The following is a 24,889-nucleotide window of genomic DNA, read 5'->3' as shown; positions in this document are numbered from 1 at the left end:
TGATGTAGACAGGGACCGTAGGGGGAGGTTTGTATTTTTTCTCCACCCTAGGTGTGATGGCTCTACCTTTGACGGGGTCTTGAAACATCTGTTTGGCGTGTTTTAACATACCTGGTAACATAGGCAGACTCTGGTATTGGCTATGTGCTGATGACAGTGTATTGAATAAAAAGTCATCCTCTATGGGTTCTGCATGCAGTGCTACATTGTGAAAAGTAGCTGCTCTGGACACCACCTGCATGTAAGCAGTACTGTCCTCTGGTGGCGATGGTCTTGCCAGGTAGCATTCCGGACTATTGTCAGATACTGGTGCATCATATATATCCCATGCATCTGGGTCATCCTGGCTCATCCTTGTATGCGTTGGTGATTGCATCATTGGGGGTGTTGCAATTGGTGACTGTTGTGGTGAGTGCTGTGGCGAAGGCTGTGGTGAAAAACGTGGTGGAGTTTTTTCTTTAGCCACTTTTGCTTTTGGCTGTTTTTCTGTCTCTTGGAAATTGAGTTTCCGTTTCATTTTAATTGGGGGAAGAGATTTTATTTTCCCTGTGTCCTTCTGAGTATGGAGCCTTCTTTGTGTATAGTCTGGCTCTCCTATCTCTAATTCTTGTGCAAATATATGGCCTTGTAGTTGTTATGAAAGGCCTTGTTCTTCTGAATATGAGCTCTGTTTCGGCTCCGAGGCTGGGTGTTTCGGCACCAGAACCTTTTCCGCAGTCTTTTTCGGCTCCGAAGCCACCTTTTTCGGTTTCGGGGTGCTGATATCTCGGTGCCGAGTTTGGTCCGAGCCAGTATCTCGGTGCAGAGTATACTCTGTGCCGGTATCTCGAACCGGAGTCGGATGTCTTCGATACGTGTGTGCCCTTTGTCGGTGCCGATGGTTGGTCACCGTGCTTACGGGTTAAGTCATGGCCTGCAGGCGGTGGCGTCCCCTGGGCTTTAATTATTTTTGTGTGAGTTTTGGCCGGGGCAGTTTTACTCACCGTTTGTTGCCTCGCCGGCTGCTCACTTTCGGCCTCGTCCGCATCAGGAATGGATAAAGTCTCCTCTTCTTCGGCGTCGTGGTGTCCTGCCGGCGTTGACGCCATTTGAAGCCTTTGAGCTCTCCGGACGCAAACAATACCGTCGAATTTTCCGAGATTTAACTAACTTTCCGAACCGAAATATGGAGCGAAGAGGAACACGTCCGAACCCGATGGTGGAAAGAAAACAATCTAAGATGGAGTCGACACCCATGCGCAATGGAGCCGAAAGGAGAGGAGTCCCTCGATCTCGTGACTCGAAAAGACTTCTTCGAAGAAAAACAACTTGTAACACTCCGAGCCCAACACTAGATGGCAGGATAATGCACAGCATGTGTACTGCAGCTACACATGCCATTGAACAGATATATTATAATATATATACATATAGCCCGGCGGGGATGGTGGAGTGAGGATCACCACCCCGATTGCCCTAAGGATGGCCACTGCCTGGTTTTGGTACTCAGTTTTTTGGGGGTGGCTCCAATCTAGTTAGTATTGTAACATCAGCAATAACAGCAGCAATAAGAAGCACAAAGTTAACAATGATATTTAGAACAATAATAGTATCTGTAAACATGCATGGTACTTAGCGCTCAACCAATGATCGTTCCTAAGTCTCGCTGGTGGAGAGTAGGAGGTCCATCAGGCATCCCCAGGGGCCATGCCAGAGAATCAGTCAGCAGGGAGCTAGTGCTTCAGGGGTGACCCTGATTTGTCTCTGTCTCTGAGTGGCCCCTGGGTGATGTCAGCCATGACTTGGAGGGCCATGTCCCTCCCATCCTGAAATCTTTGGGGAGGGCCAGGAATCTGCCCCTTTTTTGCATTGCAGACTGAATACAGAAGTCACTAGGATCAGCAGCTGCGAGTGAAGTGGAGTCACAGGTTGTAAGGGGGGGGGGGAAAGGGGTGTTTGTCATGAAATCCCCAGATTCCTGGTCCATAGGTTGGGCGGAAATATTGCCTAGGAAAGAACACAGATCTGCAGGTTCAAAGAAGTCTCTGGATTTTCAATCCACCGTTTTCCACATTCTGGCTGGCTCAAAGAGTCCAAATTTGATATTCAGATGACGTAATTGAGGCCTGAGAGCAAAGAACGCCTTCCTTTTCTCATTTGTCTCTCAGGAGAAGTGACCAGCAATCCGTATCTCTTGGCCATCTTGTCAGTATGGACCATAAGCCCTCGTGGCTGCCAGTAGCTGACGTACCTGTCCGTGGTGTAGAAAACAGGCAATTATGGGGCGGGCCTCTCAGCAGTTTGTTTGTGAAGGGGACCATTCTATGGGCTCACTGGAATTCCAGAGTGGGGGGAAAAAGTAAGGCCCATATTGGTGGGGATAAAGTCACGTAGGAAGGCCCTCATGACGGTGCCCTCTGTTTTTTCCAGCAAGCCAAAGAAGCAGACATTGTCCCTACGGCTCTGGTCCGCCGTGATTTTGTGCCCAAGGTATTGCAGTTCTGGTTCGTTATCCGGGAGGTTTGCCACTTGACTTTTGACAGGGTGGAGACGGTGATCCAGATCTGTAACTTTGGCCTGGAAAGCTTGCAATGTCCACACTGATTCATTTGGAGTTGGCTGAGAGCTCTGTAATCTTAGAGTCCATTGCTTTCAGGCGGCGACCTACTGCAGGGATTTTCTGCAGTATACTCTCCATGGCAGTGTCTGGTTGGGTGCCCGCCGGGACGTCTGAGGCAATGTTATCCGGATGGATAGAAGATGACACTAGTCGCAGCTGTGAGACAGCTTCCGAGAAGAGTAGTTTGCGTGTAGCTTTACCAGACGATCTGCCTGAGTATTTGCCAGGGGACATCTCTTCCGGGCAGGGAGAATGAAGAACAGAAGAGCTAGTAGGGCACAAAACCGAAGGCCCGGGGTCACATGGGTCACTACTAGTCACTGAGGCAAGACCTGAGTTTTACTGGCTGCCGCTTTGGACATACGCAGTGTTCTATAGTTCCCACTTGGTGTACGGGCCGTCAATGATAGAGGGTAGGAAGTGGAGTGAGCCCTCAGGTCGCGGTGATGCACCCTTGGAGTTCTGGAATGTCTGTAAGTGGGTCAGCATTGGTTGTCTCCCTTGTAGTCCGTGGGATTCTCATACCACCTGGAGGGCGTGTTGACCTAACACAGAGTCCCACTTTCGAGTCACTTCTGCTCCCAGCCGAACCCCTCAGCTCTCGGTGATAGGAGGAAACTTCCTTGGAGCCTGCAGGCACTGGTTGGTGCCGTCTGGGAGTCAACCTGCACAGGATGAAAGGAAGATGACGCCTTGAAGCCCTTCCAAAAGCACGGTGGGGCCTGAGGGCGCTGGTTGGTACAGTTGCGGGGGCGTCAGCGCCATATGAGAGGTCGGCTGTATCTTGGGGTGCTTCTGATATCGCCTGGAAGTGCTTCAGATGGTCGGTTGGTCCTCACCAGCACTGAATAAGAGGATGATAGTGCCTTGGAGCCCTTCTGATAGCGCATTGGAGCTCGGAGGCACCAGCTGATACAGTCTTGGAGCCCGACCATGCCGGATGCAGAAACGATGGCACCTTAGAGCCCTTCTAAAAGCGCCTTGGAGCCTGTCGGCACTAGATGAGGGGGCTAATGCCCTGTGAGGGGTTCATATCTTCTGGGGACTGCAGCTCTGGGTTGCTTAGGGTGGGTCCTTCGTACTGGAATGGGGTCTCAGTGGGGGAAAGCTCCTCTCCGGGAGGTGCGGGCCCTATGGCGACGGGCTTTCCTCGTTGTGGAGGGAGGAGCTTCAGTAGGACACTCCTCTTAGGCACAGGTGTGGGGTGTTCCCCAGCAGCACTGCACGCCCTGTAGTTAGGTTTTTTTTTTATCCTGCTTGTTAAATTTTTATTTGCTCTTACTTTTTTGGTGCGGTCACTCAGGTCCTCCTTCCTCATGCACTCACCAATGCCCATGGCTCCTGCTTCATTCTTGATGTGTGCCGCGGGCGCTGCTCATCGCGTGTATGGACAGGCAGGTGTGAGGTGCCCCTCTCATAGGTCGTCGCCACATGCCGTCAAGACTCCTCTGCGCTTCCCGCCAGGGTCCCAAGGTAATAGCTGCCGTCCTTGCAGCAGTCCCTTATTACCGGCTCTACCCTCAGCCCGGGTGCCGCAGGTGGAGCAGTTGTTGCGGACAGGGCCCCGCTGGCGGGACCCCACCACACACTGTTGCGTCCTAGGCCGGGGAACAGTCCAAAACAATCAAGCCTGCGGCTGTCTCATGCGCTGCAGGCCACTGGGCAGCTGGGTCCGCATCCTAACGTCTAAGGTGGGGGCTCCCCAAGATTCCAACCGGCTCTGCTGCCGTACATACCAGGCCGCGGAACATGGTTTCAGGCAGCCACCATCCTCGTGGCTAGACTATGCCCCATCTGGAAACCTTTTTGAAAATTACTGTCTATGGACCAACATGTCTACTATCATCAAACTTTGCAAGTGGAACATAAGCAACTCTACAATGTAAAGAAACAATCTTTGTTTACAGGTTGGAGCCTGTCAGTCTGTCTTGGATATTCAGAATAGAAAAATAGAAAAACAACAAGGCGATGGATGGAATGTTTTAATAATCTCAGCCACTAGCATTCGCTCAGGGCTGCGTCCCAATCCATTTATCACCTTGTTGTTTTTGCACTTTATATTTAGAAGGCAGACGTTCCACATGTCACATGTAGCAAACTATCAACCACACAAAAGGTGATAGGAGGAACGTGGTCTTGGGTTTCTCATGTTCCAGTGCAGAGAGGACCTGGTTTGGAGAAGACCCAACTCGGCAGTTCGGGATGGACTGTTCCTACTCGAGCAGAAACAAAACTGAATTGCATATGGCTGGCTCCAATCTAAGGTGCTACCCTGTGAGTGATTGCAAGCGGTTACACTTATTGCAAGCATCCTCCCATCACATTAAACAGACCATTTATTCTACCTGAAAGTATGCAGATGAGGTCGGGAAGGAGTCTCTTTGCTTTACTTCTGGGACTACAATTAAATCTGGTCTACCAGTTGATGATGCTCAATAAACATACATAAAAACAAGATTCCTTCATGTATTTATGACATGGTACTACATATGAATTTATCTAGATGAAGTTCTGGGCTAATGCGCAAAAATTGTCCATATAGGAATTAAGGGATGTATTGTTTGCAAACATAGTCTCTTTGCTTTTCTGCTAAGTACTTCAAAGAACTAACAAAATATCTACTGAAGACAATCCCATGGCATGGGTACTAAAGAGAGTCCCCAAAGGTTGCAGCATGTAATATGCCACCCTAAGGGACCCCCCCCCCTTACAAATGGCATGCAGACTGTGTAGGAGGCTGGCCTAGCTTATAGTGGGTACCTTGTGGTACTTACACCTTGTGCCAGGTCCAGTTATCCCTTATTAGTAGAATAGAGGTGTTCTAGCAGCTTAGGCCGATAGAGGTAGCTATAGCAGAGCAGCTTAGGCTGAACTAGGAGACATGCAAAGCTCCTACTATACCACTTATATCATATTGCACTATATCATAAGAAAACACAATACTCAGAGTTACTAAGAATAAGGGTACTTTATTTTAGTGACTATATGCCAAAAGTATCTCAGAGGATGCCCTCACTTAGGAGGTAAGTAATATACACAAATTATATGTACACAAACCAAACATCAGGTACGTAACAGTAAGAAAAGTAGTGCAAACAATGTAGAATCACAATAGAATGCAATAGGTAGAAACAGGCCTAGGGGCAACACAAACCATATACTCCAAAAGTGGAATGCGAACCACGAATGGACCCCAGGCCTAGTGTAGGTTGTAGAGGGTCGCTGGGTGTGTCAGAAAACACTAAGGGTGTCCAAAATACCCCACCCCAAGACCCTGTAAAGTAGGAATAAAGTTACCCTACCACCCCAGAAAGACAGTATAGTTGAGATAGGGGATTCTGCAAGAACAACACCTGCCAGCAAAACACTGAAGACGGATTCCTGGACCTGAGGACCTGTAAAGGAAGGGGACCAAGTCCAACAGACACGCACGTGTCTGGGGGGGGGGGGTGTCAGGAGCCCACTAAACCCCAGATGTAGGTGCAAAAGGGCTGCCTCCGGGTGGAAGAAGCCAAAGATTCTGCAACAACGGAAGGTGCCAGGAACTTCTCCTTTGGTCAGAAGATGTCCCATGGCGTGCTGGAGGATGCAGAGTTGTTTCCATGCAGAAAGACCGCAAACAAGCCTTGCTAGCTGCAAGAGTCGCGGTTGAGGTTTTTGGGTGCTGCTGGGGACCAGGAAGGACAAGGATGACGCCCCTTGGAGGAGGAGACAGAGGGGGCGCTCAGCAACTCAGAGAGCCCCCACAGAAGCAGGCAGCACCCGCAGAAGTACAGGAACAGGCACTTAAAAGATCTGAGGACACCGGTTGTCTCAGAGTCACAAAGGAGGGTCCCACGACATTGGAGTCCAACTCAGCGAGTTGGGCAATGCAGGACAGAGTGCTGGGGACCCAGGCTAGGCTGTGCACAAAGGAAGTCTTGGAAAAGTGCACAGAAGCCGGAGCAGCTGCAGATCATGTAGTACACAGGATTATGGTCTGGCATGGGGAGGCAAGGACTTACCTCCACCAAATTTGGACAGAAGGGCCACTGGACTGTGGGAGACACTTGGACCCAGCTCCTGTGTTTCATGGACCATGCTCGTCAGGATGAGAGGGGACCCAGAGGACCGGTGATGCAGAAGTTTGGTGCCTGCGTTAGCAGGGGGAAGATTCCGTCGACCCACGGGAGATTTCTTCTTGGCTTCCAGTGCAGGGTGAAGGCAGACAGGGGGGCAGAAACCTGTCTGACGGGTTGGAAGCAGCAGTCGCTGCAGTGGAGACCCCGGAAAGTAAGTTTGGCAGTACCCGGGTTCTGTGTTAGAGACCCGGGGATGCATGGAATTGTCCCCCCAATACCAGAATGCTATGCAGCACAGGAGCAGAGGAAGAGTTCCAGAAGTTGCAGTCTGTCAGTGGTGTGGAAAAATCACCAACAAGCCTTGGCAAAGGCAAGAATCGCAGAAGAGAAGTTGCAGAGCTGCTGTGGACCAGGAGGGACTGAACCCAAGGAGGGGAGACCCAGGCGATCCTCAGCAGTGAGGACAGCCAGAAGTCGAGGATGCAGCCCCCACAGGCAAGTCACACGCAGGAGGCATAGGAGTCAGAGTGAGGCTCACTCAGCACACCTGGAAAGGAGTCCCACATAGCTAGAGCAGCAGACAGGAGACTACGCATTGCAGAGAAGAGTGCTGGAGGCCGGGGCTACACGGTCCCTGAAGAACGCTTGGAAGAAGAGCCAACAAGCCTTGGTAGCTGTAAGAGTCGTGGTGCACAGGGGTACTGTCCTGCATGGAGAGACAAAGACTCACAACCTCCAAAGTTTGACAGCTGGTAGAGGGAACCAAGGGGACCACTCAAGACCACCACATGGCTTGCTGGATCCATGCAGAGTTGCAGGAGAGAGGACCCATTCTGCCAGTCATGGTTCCAGCTGGTGCCTGCGGATGCAGGGGATTGACTCCTTCACTCCAAGGGGGATTCCTTCTTGCTTCTTGGTGCAGACTGAAGACATGCAGCCCTCAGAGGATGCACAGCAAGGGAAATGCTGCAGTTGCTGGAAGGAGTCAGAGAAACAATGCTGCACAGCGAAGTCATTGCTGGAGCTGCAGATTGTAGGTTCCTGTGAAGTCCAGTTGCGGTTCCAGTGGCCAGAAGTCGAAGTAAACATTGCAGAGGAGTCCCGCTGGAATCTTGCGCATCGAATGAGGGAGACCCCTATGTAGCCCTAAAAGAGGGGGGTGGGGGGCGATCACCCAGCAGGGTAACCACCTATCAGGACGGGGCTGTGATGCCACCTGGCCACTCAGATGCTCCCAGAGGCCTCTGCCCATTTTGGATTAAAAATGGCAGAATCAAGTGGTTACCTGGAGGAGCTCTGGACACTACCTCTGGGGTGGTGATGGACAGGCAAGTGGTCACTCCCCTTTCCATTGTCCAGTTTCGCGTCAGAGCAGGGACTGGAGGTCCCTGAACAGGTGCAGACTGGTTTATGCAAGGAGGGCACCAAATGTGCCATTCAAAGCATACCAGTGGCTTGGGAGGCTACCCCTCCAAAACCATGTTACACCTATTTCCAAAGAGAAAGGGTGTTGCCTCCCTCCCCCAAGGGAAATCCTTTGTACTGCCTTCCTGGGCTTGAGCTGTCAAGCAGCATGAGGGCTGAAACCCCTCTGTAGGATGGCAGCAGCGTGGGCTACCCGAGAAAACCCTGCAAACTGTTATGAGCAAAGCTGGGGGGCCTCTAAGGAGCCCCTAGAGTGCATGGAATCATACAACCAATACTGGCAACAGTATTGGGGTATGATTCCGACATGTTTGATACCAATTATGCCTAGGTTCGGAGTTACCATTATGTAGCTGGACACAGGTAGGCACCTATGTCCAGTAAACAGCAAAAATGGCTTTCCTGCACTCACAAACTCCAGGAAAATGGAGCTGAAGTTCGTGGGGGAACCTCTGCTCATGCAGGGGTGCCCTCATACACAGGTACTTACACCCTGCCCTCTGGGCCAGGAGGGCCTGTCAGAGGGGTGACTTACAGTGACTTGGTGCAATGATCTGTAGTGAAAGGGTGCATGCACCTTTTCACGCTAGCTGCAATTGCAGGCCTGCAGACATATGCCCCAATGCCCTGGGTACCGAGGTACCATATAGTAGGAACTTACATGGGGGCACCAGTATCCCAATTGTGGGGTGTAAGAAGTTAGGAACAACCAAATCCAGAGGAAGAGAGCACAGTCACTGGGGTCTGGTTAGCAGGATCCCAGTGAACACAATCAAAACACACTGACAGCAGGCAAAAAGTGGGATTAACCATGTCAAAAAGAAGGTACTTTCCTACACCTGGTACTACATTTTGCTGGCCATCGGGCCTACCCAGGAAACGATGCACCAGGCAGAGGCTGTAGTGTGACCAGGTGACCAGCCCCGACACTTCTACCAAGCCTCGAGATGCTGCACCCTTTAGGAACCTCATAGCACCAATACCTAAGGCACTGAAGCATTTGCCACAACCAAGGTGTGTTGTCTCTGAGACACACACCCCCATCGGTAAAGCTGACCTGCCCACTGAGGGCCGACGTGCCGACGAGGTTAACCATGAGAGTGGCCTTTTTCTGTCCCTTCTGCACGTCTGACCCCTCCCTCCTAACCACGAGAGCCTCTGTTGCACAGGTAGAGCTGACCAAAACTATCTACAACCTAGATCCTCAGCCTGGGTCCACGAACATCCACTGTGCCCCTTGCTCCCAGGACCCTAACAAACTGAGCCACCAACCCACCTCCGACGGTCTCATTTATTGACTCTATGTGTTAAACAAATGCTCAGCACTACCCTCTGGTAAGACTAAACAGCTCGCTCACACTACCACAAAAGAGGGCATATAGGGTTACTTTGACCCATGTAAGCCAGTAAGGATCACCTATAATATCTACTTAATGTGATAGCCAGCTTCCAACAGCTTAGCATAACTGTTCAGTTAGAAAGTGAAATGTGAGAATGTTTGTGGTGAGAGATTTAGTATTGGGTGGAAGTCAGGTGATTGTTAAGCTGCCTCTTTTCTTCAAATAAATTACGTACCTGAGAGCGTCGTCTTGTTTCCTCTGAGGTCATCACATATTTGGCAACGAGCGCAGCAGAACTAAAGCCAGCATTCATTCAGCACAGCGGGCATACTTCTTACAGCCTTGTGACGACCGCAAGGAATTTTAAGTAAAGTCTTAGTTGAGTGTAATTTTAAGGTGGTGAGCCTATGCCGAGCCCTGGATGTAATTATAATATTGTGGCACAAGCGTTAGTGGCCCATTCTTCCCAAGAAGCATTGCACATGTGGTACATCACTTGCAGAGGGCATCATGGTTTGTTCGGATTTTCATGAATTGAAGTAAGGCCTATGCATATCCTGTGATTTATAGCGAGAGTGACAGCATACTGGTGGCCATCTTGGAACAGCAGTGATTCAGTTTATACAACTAAAAATGAGCCACCATTCTGAATTGGGCAACATCAACAACTTGGAAGACATTATGAATTTGATGGCGGCCATTTTGGGAGACAGGCGTGATTCATAAACAGAACTAAAAAAAAAAACACCATTTTGAATTGGTCAATATCAACACCATGGATGCCATTGTGAACATGGTTGTTTTGACACTAAGACTTAATACAGTAGTTACAGTATTAAGTGATAAGAAGGAATTGTTTGTATATTTTCAATTTTTACATCCTTAATGTTTGGTGTTTCACTTAAATACTATGGCCAACATAGTGGCACCACTTCTGTTTCTGCAGGTAGGAAGCGAACCTTCAATGGAATGGGAATTGTGATTTCCTGTTTTTCAAGCATATGTAGATGTATTAGAGGATGAAGACTGATCTACCCAACGTAACTAGCTCTGTCAAAACACTGCGTGGGAGAAAGTGGTTTGAAAGAGTTTTATAACCTGTCTCCTCTTGAAACTACGGGTGATTTAAACGTATTCGAGCAAGCAGTTAAGAGATTAAAAATCAGATTTGGGGAAAAAAAAAACTACACTGATGGAAAGATTCATGTTCTATCCTAGTGCTCAAAAAGAAGCATCATCTATTGAGAAATTTGTCCCAGCATTGAGAACTTTAGCTAGTTTTTGCGAAGTGGAAATTATTACTTATGACCAAGTCCTGCTTGACCAAATAATGATGAAAGTGAAGTGTAAAAAACATCCAAGAAAAATGATGGGCTTGGCACAGAGACTTTATGGGTACCATTATAAATATTGCTAAGGGAATTGTGCAATCGGAGAAATTTATAAGCAAGATTAGAGGACAACATCAAAAAAACTATCAAAATAAGTGCGGAGGTTATTTCTATAAAAAAATAGTTCTAATGCTAAGTCAAGGAAAATTTGCGAATGTAAAGGGTTGGACAGGAGAGGCACTAGAATGTTGTGCTATAGATATGGAAGCCCCCACAATGTTGGCAACTTTGAAGGATTTTTGGCTTTAGATAAAGTTTGCTTAAAATGGAAAAAGACAGGTCACTTTAGGAGAGTGAGCAGGGTTATCATGGCCAACAAGGTTAACTGTATTACTGGAACAAACTTGAAAGGGAAACACTGGGTGCAATGGCAATGTCCATGCTTTGTGTTTCTGATAAACAATGCAAAGGGTTTCCAAAGTTCACTCTAAAGTTGAATGGGAAACCTATTTTGTTGATGATAGATTCTTGTGCATGGTACAGTATGATTGAGAAAACAATGTTTTATGAGCTATGGAGTGAGCCTGAGTAATCTCCACCTGATGTACAACCGTGGTGGATATTCAGGACATAAACTGATTTGGAGGGCTATTTTTGGTCTGACATAGAATTTGACAGCAGAAGAAAACTAGGGAAGATTTATGTGGCTAACAAGGGTGACACTAATCTGGGCTGGTCACGTCAATAAGAGTTGGGAATGAAGTCAGATCCCAATACATGTCCATCTGTGTCCATTGTTATTCCGAAATGTACAGGTTTGACTTTGTGTCCAAAATTAGTCTCTCTATCCTAAATTTTTCAAAGAGGAGCTAGGTAAATTTCAATGGTTTAAACATAACATTAATCTGAAAGAGGAGCTGTTCCCTATCAGACAAGGTCAGAAAAGTACCTTTGGCATGTAGGGACAAACCAAAGGAGATGTTACATGATCTGTATCTTAGAAAAGTGATTCAGCTAATGGAATCTTTGCCTTGGGTACCCCTGTGGTGATTTCTGTGAAAGGTTCAGGTGTATTACGCCTATATGTTGACTTATGCAGTCTTATCTGTATCAAAAGACAACCCTTACCAAAGTTGCACAAAATAGTTTTTACTGCAGTATTTTCAGCCATTGATTTAGCAAGTGCACATCAGGTGCAGCTGGAAGAGAAGTCAGGATAAATTACTGCGTGTGTAACTCCTGAAGTGATATATACATTTTTGAGAATTCTGTTTGTATTAGCGAGTGCGGCTTCTGTGTTTCAGTGGCTAATGAAGCTTGCGCTTAAGGGTGTTACTGGTGCAGTGGCATTCCAGGATGACCTTCTTGTACTTTGAAGAATGTATGAAGAGCATAATAGGAAATTTCATGTGGTTTTGAGAAGATTACAGGAGAAAGGTCTAGCAGTGAGATTGAATAAATGTTTCCAGAGAAAGGAAGTTGAGTATTTGGGCCATGAAATTTCAGAAAAGGGTATTACATCTAAATAAACCATGTGTGGGCTATTCTTGATTTTGCTGCTCCTACTACCAAAAAGCAATTACAGTCATTTTTAGGCTTGAATGAGTTTTACACAAAATGTGTGCAAGATTATGTCACAAGAGTTCACCCACTGAGAGGAGCTCTTTAAAAAAAAAAAAATTGATTGGGGAGAAAAACAACAAGGTTTCAAAGTTTTAAAGAAGAAAATTGCACATGCTTCTTGTGTGAGACCATATGTGGTTGGTAAATAGTGTGTAGTAGCTCATAGATGTCAACAGTGTAGGTCTGGGTGCTGTACTCATGCAGAAAGACAATGGGAGAGAATTGTTTATGGCATAGGCATATCGCACACTTAAATCTTCTGAAAGAAATGATGCTGTGATTGAAAAAACTGTTGGTGTGTATTTGGGCTGTACAGCATTTTAGACAATTTTTGTGGGGAACAAGATTTGTACTTGTGACGGACCACAAGCCTTTAATTAATATGCTATCAGCTGGTGTCGGGGAGACATTGACAGCATGATTGGCTCGCTTAGCTGCTAAACTTCAGGAATACCGATGTGTTGTACAGTATGTTTCTATCCGTGAAAATGTCCATGCAGATTGTATGTCATGTTTTCCTTTGGAATGCTGATGAGCTTGATAATGAATTTAAGTGTGATGTGGTGCATACTCTGGAGGATTTGAAGGAAGGGTGTGTGGATTTTGGGTTCTTGTGTGCCATCTTTTAAGACTTGTGGAAGGAATCTTTGCAAAGTGATGGTGTCTTCAAATTGGTGATTAACTGGTTAAAGGGAGGCCTGAAGAGAGGAAATTAAGTGGGGATTTGGTGTCATTTAACAAAGTCCGAAAATAATTAATGTTCAGTAAGGGCATTATTGTGAGAGGTGACATGGAGGATTCAAGAATTCTAGTGCTGGTCAAAAATGGACAATATGGTTGACAAGTGGGTAAAGGAGTGTGCTCCTTGTGAGAGTAGAGATAAGACTGTTAAAGCATGTGTGGTGGAGAATGAATCCACTGAATTACCAGAGGGTCCAAGGAGAAAGCTCGGTATTGATATAATGGGTCCCTTTGGCGTTCTTCTAAGGAAATGAGCTTTTGCTCCGGTGTTGAAAGATTCGTTTTCAAAATGGCTGGAGTTAAGGACGATGGAGAAAGTTGATTCTAATAGGGTGACTGAATTCTTGTATTAATTTTTTTGCACGGAAGGGTTACCAGAAGAGCTGCTGTCAGACAATTGTCCTCAATTCATAAGTAGGAAGTTTGAATTGTTGTTTTTTTTTTTTTTACTTGAGGAGTAGTCCATAAAAAAGTGTCTAACTACCACTCCCAAGCCAATGGTCAAGTGGAAAGATTTAATAGGGTAGTAAAGAAATATATGCAGTTGGCTAGGAACATCCCGTTTGGTTATATATCTTTTCAAGTAGGAAAGGTAAATTCTGTGGCTACGCAACAATTATAGGTAAGAAAAAAGCCAGTAACATCAAGTGAGGTTCTATCTAAGCATCGCTTACTACCCCAAGAATGACTAATTAAGTTTTGCAAGTTATGGGGGAATTAATACCAAGATTGGTTTGTTGGAGAAAAGGATCGATAAGGTTCAGTGTCAATCTAAGGGCCTCATAAGTTTGGTGGTCCCACCATGGGACCGCCGAACTCGTGGGGAAGACGTCACTACCCCCCTGAGCGCATTACAATTTTCTCACCAGTTGCACACGGTTCCCGCCGGGCTGCCCGGAGGGGACAGTGCTGCACTATTGGCCTCATCTTCCCTAAGAGAGCTGAGGCCAATATCATAGCACTCCAGCACACTTGGAAGGTGCACTGTCTGTAAAGCAGACAGTGCTCATTCTGACAGTGCTGGGCGGGCGGGCCCTGCACTGCCCATGACATGGGCCTGGGAAGTGCAGGCGCCTCCTGTGGCCCCCAGCACTGGCTTTCCGTCAGCCTTTCCATGACAGGGTCCCAAAATGATGGTGGTGAGCCTGTGCAATTGCAGTTGTTTTGAAAAGAGTACGGAGAACTACCTGACCAACACTGGTTTGTTGGTGATCCAGTATCTCCACACAATGTTTTGAAAAGGTATGTGGTGTGGACCAATGTAGCTGCTTTATAAATATCAGCAATTGAAATATTCCCAAGAAAGGCTCCTTTTTTCCAAGTGGAACAGGCTCTAGGAGAGATAGTCAAGGTCCATTTAGCTTTAATATAGCATCTCTGAATGTATTTAATAATCAATCTAGCAATGCCCAATTAAAAAATAGCTTCCCTGTATGGGGTTTGGAAAAAGCTATTAAAAGTTTTTGTGTTTTCCTAAAAGATTTAATTCTGTCAATATAATCCATGAAAGCTTGTTTAACATCAAAAGTATGTAGGGCCCGTTCCGCAAGTGAGTCAGGTTGGGGGGAAACTCCAAGAAGTTGAACAGATATTTGAGGTGGAACTGTGAAACCACCTTTGGGAGAAACTTAGGGTTGGTACGGAGTACAACCCTATCTTTATGTATCTGGAAGAAAGGTTCCAAATATATATATTTTTTAAAACCTAGGGGGATTGCTTTCTATTTGCACCGCCTCAATAATTTGTTGACTCATCGTAAAGGCATTCAGGCTCTTGCAGTGGGGTACTTTTATAAAACAAACTCGCAGGCTCACTGTAACACTGCTTGTGGGTCAGCTGTGGGAAGGGACACTTCAAGTGGTTTTAACATTGAGACAAAGAACCATTTCTCAGCCCTTGATTGATGTGATCCTGTATAGGAAAATGTGTTAAGCTGGGAGTCAGGAACATTAAATGATAGTAGTGACCTTGTCAGTCCCTTACAAATTGATAATATGCCTGTCAGTTATAACCTCATGGAGTCCCCCCCGCTAGAGGTTCAGTGTTCGCTTCCTTTCTTGAAATATAGAGGGCTTGCGTAAGAAGCTTCATAATCCAGACTGGCTAATTTGCATAAGTAATTTTGGCTCAATGTGTTTTTAAGAGACTTGGGTGATTGACCATATTGAAGTGAATGGGTTTCAAACCTACAGTAACTCATCAATCCCTTCTCCAGAAGGGAGGGCGAAAGGGGGGGCAGCTATAATGGTGCTGGTTAATTTGTCAGATGTGAAGGTTAGGAAACTACGATTCTCTACATGGGATAAAACTTTATACCTATCCATATCAGACCTTCTGAATTTGATGTGTATTCATTTTTATTACAACATCTTTAATCAAAGGTTCACTGAAGTGGTTGATCAGCTTGATTATTTCATTTCGGCTTTTGCTTTAAAAATGCAACAGGTATCAATTTTGTGGGCAGTGGATATTAATATTAGCTCTTTTTAATTTATTGCGCGTCCAGTTTGTGGTCTGACAAATGTAAAAGGAAAGCACTCTTCCCATTTTCATCATAGTCCCTCTGGGGAAGCCTTCAATAGGATCCTCATTAAAAACCTTATGTTGTTCGCAGTTTACACAAATCCTTGTCTAATCAGCTACCTCCAATATTTCATGGAAATGGTAAAGGAACTAAATTGATTTAATCTTCGTCTCTGAAGATTTTTGTGGTAAATACTTCTGATTTTAAAGATAATGTTAATTGTGGAAGTAACAATAATTCACTTTCCATGATATATGATATAAAAGTAAGAAAAAGCAATACATGTAAAGAGCTAGGGGATATAAACTATTCAGCCAACAAAGGTACAATATTAAAATGGAGTAAATCAACCCAAATACATTTTTAAAGAGCTAATCCATGTTGAAAAGGATACGTTTCAACTTTGCTTATCCCCTGAGGCTGAATTAGTCATAAATCTGTCATAAGTGAATGTGTTACCCTATGCTCAAGAGCGAATGTTGTTAGAAATCCCAAGAAATGCCTCCTCATATGCAGATGGTTTGATACGGCTAGCCCTGCTGCTACCCAACATCTTAAAGAGGTGCTTAAAGCCACTACAAGTCACAAAGAAGTTTACCTTGCCAGAAGTGCCTATAAAAAAGCATTTGGCCACAGAACGGACCAGATTAGAAGAAAGGCCTGGGATGACCGGGAAGCTGCAAGTAGACTAAATAATCAGAGCAGGTTCTGATTAGTGGTAAACCACCTTTTTTTCAATCATAATAACACCAAGATACAATGCCTAATTTGGGGGAATACCTGTACAACTCACTTTTCCAAATGTTTGCTTCAGATAATGCTTCAAACTATCTTCTTGATGTGAATCTTTCAGATAACACTAATCAAAAAATTAAAATTAAATTAAAAGTAAAAAATAGTTTTATGAGTAACTCCCCGGGCCCTGACAGAATACAGATGCATTTATTTAAGAGGCACATAGAATTGTGGGCTCCTTTACCCACAAAAGTACTCCGAGTATCAATCAAGGACCACATTGCCCCTTCATAGAGGGAGGCTATTGCAGCTCCAGTTTTGTTTGAAAAGTTCAAAGACAGAACCCAGTTCCTACCGTCCAGTTTCATTGTTGGATTCAACCACCAGGATTTTGGGTAGGGTCCTACTTTCTAGGTTTGAGGCTTGGGGAGAAACCAATAATGTTTTATACCTTGTTCAATTTGGCTTCTGTGCCAGTATAGTATATTTTCATTGGGAAATTTGATAATGTAAACCACTCTAAACTGTGGCGCACGCTTGAGACCATGCATGACCATGGGCACAGAAGGGGCTCTTGTTATGTTACTCGGATGTTTCTTTCTTATTTCTCATTTATTTAAACGGCTTGGATTCCTATTTAATTAACAAAGGGAAAAACATGCCACAGACTGGTGGCCGTGCAGTACCTTGTCCATACTTGCCAAGTTTCCCAGGTCCATGCATGATGTGATGGTCCAGTTCAGGGTATTTCTTTGACTTCTGGTATTCGCAGTCCTACGTTATATAAAAAGAAGACCTCAAGTCCAAGAATTCAAAGAATAAAACCCGGACTGGTGAAGCACAACATGCATGGACTTGAGAAACTTTACAGGGCTGCTTGTGTTCTGCATGCAGATGATGCAGCTCTGCTTGCCAGAACAGCCAATGGCCTACATTAACTCATACAGTCCTTTACTTCCTTTATGTTTGATTAAGATCTAAGAGTAAACTTCTCCAAATCCTTTACTATGGTTGTTGGCCCCAAAAATATGAAGACAAGTTTGATAGAGTCCTCTTTTAAAAAAAAAAAACTATTTTGGAATACTATTCCACTCTAACTATAATTAGGGCCATATACTTAATGTTAGATCACAACAACTTCATGGAGCCACTGAAGTAGTTTTCAGTTTCTCATCGAGGTTGTGCTCCATGCTGATAAAGGAGCTAACTCAAGTATAAAAAAGCAAATGCATTCCAATAGGACTCTATGGTTCTAGTGTATGGGATATACTAATGTAGATGCCTTTCAGAAAATAGAAAACATATTTTTTTACCACCTTTCTGTAAGGTCTGCATTCGGTGCCTTCATTTGTTGGCCACACAGAACTAGGCAGGAGTTACACAGATGATGCAGCCTGCATCACCCTTTATTATTATGGCTTAACATTTGGTGCATGCCTAAAGAAGATTTTTCAAGGAAAGTACTGAAGTATTGTCTAGCTCTGGAGAAAATGGGGGAGACTCACTGGTTATGTTATATTAAGGGATAGGCAGATGTTTCAACAGCTAGGTGTCATGGAACTTTTTACCAATCCAGGTTTGATTAAGACTTTGATAAAAGAGCAAGTGAAAATCGTGTATTATGAACATTGCTCAAATTCTCACCCTTTGAAGGTGCAATCCTTGTAATCGGTTATTAATTACTCCAACTTGAGTATCAACACAAAACTCACAATATTGATTATGCCTTACAAGGCTGGAATTGAGCACTGTGTACTATCTTTTTACTTTTCCAGCACAGGGTACCTGCTTAAGGTCCTTTCCCAGATGTCCTTGGAACAATGTATCTCACCAAATTAAAGCCCATTTTATGTAACTTTGCACTTTACACAAACCTTTGCGCTCCAGATTTTTCTCCTGATCTTGCTGCCTGGGAATGTGAAACACTATTTGACTGCCTCACCCAAAATCTGTTATGGAGTCCTGAATACTATTAGGCGTAACCCAGTAGTAAGGCCCCATAATGAAATGGTAACTATGGCTTAAAAAACAACACATTTTAATGTTGTTTTTAATTGTATATTCTCATTTTTAATCTTAAGAACTGAGATTTTTTCTGAGTGCTTTATCATTCTAAGTTTCAATGCAACATATACAAAAGGCTTACAGGATATAGGTTTGCTCTCCAGGACTTACCCCGAATTATTGAAGACCTATGTTGCAGCTGATCCGGTTATAAACAATATATTCAATATTCCATAAAGGATCTCCTACTTAAATTGCCTTTTGTGATTATTTTATAGGTGACCCTGAACACTCCAGTTAACATAGCGGAATCATATTTAAGTTTTTTGTTTTCAGGTACACGTTCAGCAAGTCCACCTAATTGTAGATTGTAATCATCATTTTAACACTGTTTTGATACTGCTGTTTGCACACTATATCATGAAATACTTGTACATATGGAATTAATTGTATTTCTCTTTCATGTTGATATTTTATGATATTTAAGGTTTACATTGGCAGAATAAAGAAATATCTTTCTGTCTGACATCAATGGCATGCAATGCATAAACAGTGACTTTTGGTGGGAATGACTGCAGAGTTGCCCCTTCTTTGTATGTTTGAAGGAAGAATCTGAGTAGGACTCTGCCATGCTCAGGTGGAGATAAGAACAGCCCTAGAAGTGGTCAGTATGTTAACAATCCTCTGTTGGAGCATGCATATAAAACTTCAGACACTTTCATAAAATGATTGTCTGGCAGGCATACCACACAAATAGGGTATGGGTATTTCACTGACATTTGAAAGACTTTTTGTGAAAAGTTAAGGCATAAAGAAAGTCTTACGAAGCATAGAGATAAAAACATCTTCCCTGAGGCACAACCCACATAAAACTGTGTCAAAAGGAAAGAAACATTTAATTTGTAGATTTCCAGTATGAATGAAAAAAAATTAGAGCAAAGTGTTCAGGATCCTTCCACAAGGAAGCCCGAAAACAAAGAGCAAGAGCAGCCATTGGCTGTACAAAGAATGATGGTTTAAGGATGCAGCAGGCTCCGTAAAGGAATAGGCTATATTTCCAGTAATTCGCTGCCAATTTGGCTGCATTTTCCACCTTTAAGATTTCCCTACCGTTACCTATGCACACTGTTGTGGTTTGGAAATTCACTGGAGCACTGTGTACATCACATGTACTAAACGGGAAAGACAATTAAAAATAAAAATCAGGAAAAGGTAGCCTGAGAGAGACTGTGAGATACCCATCTGCACTTGGAAAAATGCCAGCTAGCTAACATTAGACTCATTGTTAGTGTAGAGTAGCGGTGTTCCAAGAGCCACTGACACAGGTGGGTATATTCTACAGCTTATGACTAGCAATGAAGCGCCTGTGATGTAGAACATACTTTACTGAAACATTAATTAAACTACGTTTACTTGTCAGCATTGGTACTACCTTGCAAAGTTAATAGCCAAAAGTGGATCATAAATGTCTTGAAGTTCCAGGTGTTTTGCCACTATACTCTGCATCTTTATCAAGCTCTGTTTAGTTGCTTGCTCATCTGTGATAACATTTGGAACAGAATCTTTCCCATGCTGTAGACGGAACTGCACAGACTCCAGAAATAGTGTGTACAAACTTTTCCTTTCTGCATCTGAAATATAAAATATTAAATAAATTAAGTCATTCATTTTGGCTCCATTAGTTTATTGCATTTTGTGAAATATACAGGGCTTTATGTTACTCAACTCAAGAAGGAGTCATATCCTGCAGGATTCAATGCCTGTACTTTATCCTGGTAGGCCAGGAAGTACAGTACAACTCAAGACTACTGATGTCAAAAGCTGTAGCCAGAACTCGACACTTATGAAGCCTTTTGATATTTGCACTTACAGCCACACAACTTCCTAACGCACACAAAACGCACCCCAAGACCCACACTGAAAGATCAACACTGCCTTGAGGGTAACACTTTTGATTTTGTGCTCTAGTGCGCAAATAGTGCGCAAATACCATCCTCCTTCTTTGGGTCACTCATGCTACTGGCATCCACAGTTGCCAGCTCAAGAACTGTTTCCTATTTCAACAATCATCCTCTTCAATTAATCAATGGAAACATCTCTACTTTTAAACTCCCCATACACATTTACAGGGCAACAGTTCATAATTCCCGGGTTTATCAACAGTAAAAACAGAGCTGTCATCAATTGTAACTTTAGAAAGGATTTCACTACTGTGACAAGTCTGTACACAACCTGGTAATCTTTCACCAAACCAATACCCTTCATCACTCTCAGAAGGTAAGTTGTTTCACCCTGAACATGATACAGTGAATCTAAAATTGGCTGTGATGGAATATGCCCAACATCACCTCAGGTCTAGCCTGCTCTATACACTGGCCATGGTGAATGGTTAGCAAGTTGAATACATTCATTTGTTACATGGTTCAGTTCTTCCCTGGGTGATGCAATGTAGCAAGTATGCACACGCTTCTCTTCATGAATATGTAGATTCATGCAAAGACAAACTATGTCCCATTTTTACCAACAATACCAATCCTTATCTTTTGAAAATCAACCTGAAAACCTATTTCAACTTGATCATATTGGATTCCTGAGGACTTCAACATGGAACCACTTTGTGCAATATTTTGTGCTATGGCTAAAGTGATAGTTTATTTTGTAGGTGCAGTGTAGATACTCCAGGTCATTTAGAGATTTTTAGTGTTCATACTAGAAATCTCTAAATGACCAGGAGTATTTACATCTCACCTACAAAAAGAACTGTCAATTTAGCCATACCACAGACGAACTTGATACACTACTAAACTCTGGAATGACAGTTTTAATTACTCATTGGAGGCCCCAAGCTGTATGTTCCCTTACCACTCCTGGACAACCTTATGCCTCTTGACACACAGTCAAGGTTGCTATAAAAATGTATTCTATTAGTTTCCTCGATACTCTATTTTCTAAGCACAGCAGGAACTACTTGCTTCCCTAAAAATACAAAAATGCCTCCGCACAAATATTTAATTCCATCATCAAATGTGCAAATAACTTCAAACCACAGACTACTGGATTTTAAGCAGCAGAATCGTCTGCGGTGTGGGAGACCGAGTCTAACCCACTGCGTGTGACATGTCCCTCTAATCCGGGTTTTGCTCCGGCCAACTAGAAGTGCCTCATCCCTACCACAGGATAGTGATGATTGGGCAGCCGAGCGCATGACATACTAGGCTAGTCAGGGAAGTCGTGGTCACTCAGGTCACATCCGTCTCTCTCTCATTTACAACTTAGTCTCATATATAAATGACAAACAGAAGCAGTATATCTTTCAATGATTAGCTTAATAAACGACTGCATCTTAGATAGCAAAGCGTGAGCTGAAATAACCAGGACTACACAACATGACAGTACTAAAATTGTGACGAGAAGAGTGAAGCATAAAAACAATGCTATCATATTGTCACTATAATCGAAGAACTATTTTCTATCTAGGGTATAATTTGAACACAGCATGTTAAGCTGTAATTCTGCATTTCAGGTTCCCCTGGGAAGACATCAACCCCCATACCTGAGCAAACGCCTGTGGTCTGCGTTAGCATCTGTAGCGAAGCATTCAGCAATCAGCATACAGTTGTGGTCCCCTGACTGGAATCTCCTTCTAACGTGTAAGGGACAAGGAAGTGTTTATGTATTAACACAACTGTTGTTCTGAGAAAATGTCCCTACTTAAGGATGTGTATTTTCTACGAATGTTGGAGACTAAACTTCTATCACGTTCACAGGCAATGTACAGAACTGCAGCCTTGAATGGAGCACAGAGTGATCAAGAATCTCTTGTTTAAGAACAGAGTGCTGGCCTAGGCAAAAACAGTTAGATAGGTGAAAATAAACAAGAACGTAAAAATGGTTATTGTGATGATAATAAAGCGAAGCTGAAATAAAATATATCTAGGTTAAAGTGTACAGCGGCCTAGTGTGTTAAAATAACGTGCATGGAGCTATAACTAAAATGGCTACACAACACTCTAATGTGTTAAAGGTTTATAAAAATCACCTATAGTCCCTACTGGGCATTCAGCCACATAATTTAGGATTCTTACGCCCACAATTATTAGAGTGTCACTTACACTGTGAAAAGGCACCAACATCAATGCCACACCAATGTTTTGGTTCTCAAGTATGCCAAAATTGTTTTTCATCATCTGATTGATCAGGGTGCCTGATGGCTTTTCGGTATCCTTACCATCCCATCTGGTCACTTCAGATGAATTCTATTTTCAAAAGAGATATTTCTATTTCTGGCTTCTCTACTAATAACTGTGTTTCCACTTAGCGTATCCACCTCAGCATCAGTTTGAATCACGTTTATATATGTGGAAGCATTTTGCTAAGCACAAATTCACTTAGGTAGTGGTCTTTGGACTGTATGCTGTTAAAGAGTCTGTTACTTTGTTCTGTTGCCTTGGCTGAAAGAATGTCTCTGCCAGATTTGTCTTTGTCCCTCTCATCTCTACTGGTTTTCTTTGAGTGTAGACTCAAAGTAGAAGCTCAGGCAGAAATTCAGATTAGATATGTGAATTACTCTGTGTTTTATATGGTTTTATATGGTTTCACTGTGTTTTATATGGTTTCACTGAAGGTTCCAGTAAGAAAATATGACTTCAGGCTTTAGCTTCAACTGCGAGAGATGGCCACAATTTGCAGCACAACAACACAAACCTATCAGACAGCTGGGACTCTCTCAAAACATCTGACAGTTCACTCAGTGTGCTGCATTCAAGCACCTATCATCAACTTTATGTTTTTCATTCTGATCAGCATGTCAAAGGTCCTGTCTACACCTGCTACTCTTCTCTATTATGCTCTTTAGGATAGGTGATGTTGCGCATATCTCTGGGCAAGGTGCTCACCAGTTCCTTTTGCTGCTCAGAAGTTATTTAATCCAGTAACACCCACAGATCAGCCATCCCCAGGTCAAGACTACCATCACTGGTGTACTGTTGGTGTGATAATGAGTGAAAGCCAGCCTATTGCAGAATTTGTCTTCTTCCTCACACACATCACCACCCTCATCAAGGGAAGGTGCAAAGAACTGCACATACATCTGGAGGAAGAGTGCAGTACAGATTTGTCAAAAACGCATGGTAGTACTGGTTTATCATATCACAAAAAATGTCCACTGGACTCTTAAGGCTGCAGCAAACATCTCATTTAGATCTGGCTGTAGCAACTATTTCTCCACTAATGGACTCATACGCTAGCTGGTGTGGAGGCTGTGTATGATGTCTCAGCAGATCAGGTTCACCTTCTGGCTTAGTAGCTTCTTCTGGAATGAACAAGTGCGCACTGGTCAATATGCTTGGAGTGTAGTTTACCACTTGGTGGACAGCCTTCCAAATGTGAAGCACTTGCTCTCGATGCAAACCTCCAGACGTGGAAAGATAGAGGATTAAAATTGCATTCAGGAGCTGTATACCTTGGCTACCCTGCTAATTCAACAACTCTCTCAGCAGCTAGTGATCTTCAGGAAGAAGTCAAAGTTGAAAGATACATTTTGAATGACAAAGCATGTCAAAATGTTGAGCAAGATTTCAACGGTGAAAGGTATTTTTGTAATTCATTTGTATTCATGATTAGGTATAACGTTCTTTAGTCAGAAATGTTAATCCTTAAAGCCACAAAAGACTATTGCTGTTGAGTGCACCAAAGAGACTAGATTTGTAACTCTTATCAGAGTTTTTGTTTTTATTTAAGTCTCCTAAATTCTGGTAAGAAATTTCTGTTTCCACTCTTGAATGTCTTCACAGTTCTTCTCTAGAGTCCTCACAATGGCAAAGTGTGATTTTGTGTTTTGTGTTGCACAATGTTTACTGATTGCAAACAGTTTTAAATGTAACACATGATGCATGGTTTTCATTTTATTCTGTTTCCAACTGGACAAAAAAGCCTGACTGACTTAGGAGAGGGGTATGAAAACAGAGTCTGTTATACATCATTTGAAACAGAATGATTTGAACTGAATGATCACGTATACAGTTTAATTACTATATGATAACCAGGAATGTTCAGTTTGCTTCCATGATCCTGAAAGTGTAAAATGATAGTAGTGTCCACTACCAAGGATGTGGATGCTACGGTGTGCAAGGATTTTGTGAAAATATTGCCTATGCTTTCTTTGTTCACAATAAAAAGCAAAGCACATCAGAACTGACCATCCTTAGTGTGTAGGGAACAACACATAAAGTGGGGAGTGCACTATTTTTGTTTAAGGGCGGAAGCCCTCAGCCAACCCAGTGGGTGGCATGCTTTGTCATCGGGCCCCTCCTGGCACCAATCCTATGGGTTTAGGTGCAGGCTTCTATCCAAAGGGTATTCTGGAGAGCTTGGGGTAAACACTGGTGAAGGTATCGCTATGCTGTTCATCTGGCCTCCCTCAGTGTGAAGGTTATGTGCAGAGGAGTTTGACAGTGTAGTGATTAAAACAGCCTACTGGATGGAATTAAGTTTATTTGGTTCCCCAG

At 43.8% G+C, this 24,889-nt stretch overlaps 1 protein-coding gene across 1 annotated transcript in view; it reads right to left on the bottom strand.

Annotated features, from left to right (window-relative positions):
* Positions 1-24,889, bottom strand: part of TUBGCP5 (tubulin gamma complex component 5) — a 326,919-nt gene that overhangs the window by 117,289 nt on the left and 184,741 nt on the right. Inside the window, exon 14 of the mRNA XM_069204290.1 lies at positions 19,816-20,014. Coding sequence (XP_069060391.1) covers positions 19,816-20,014 — 199 coding nt within the window. The remainder of the gene's footprint in view (positions 1-19,815; positions 20,015-24,889) is intronic.

Source organism: Pleurodeles waltl, chromosome 8 (assembly GCF_031143425.1).
Source record: "Pleurodeles waltl isolate 20211129_DDA chromosome 8, aPleWal1.hap1.20221129, whole genome shotgun sequence".
NCBI lineage: Eukaryota > Metazoa > Chordata > Amphibia > Caudata > Salamandridae > Pleurodeles > Pleurodeles waltl.
Note: the sequence above shows the minus strand (reverse complement) of the source record. Positions and strands in the feature narration are given on the sequence as shown.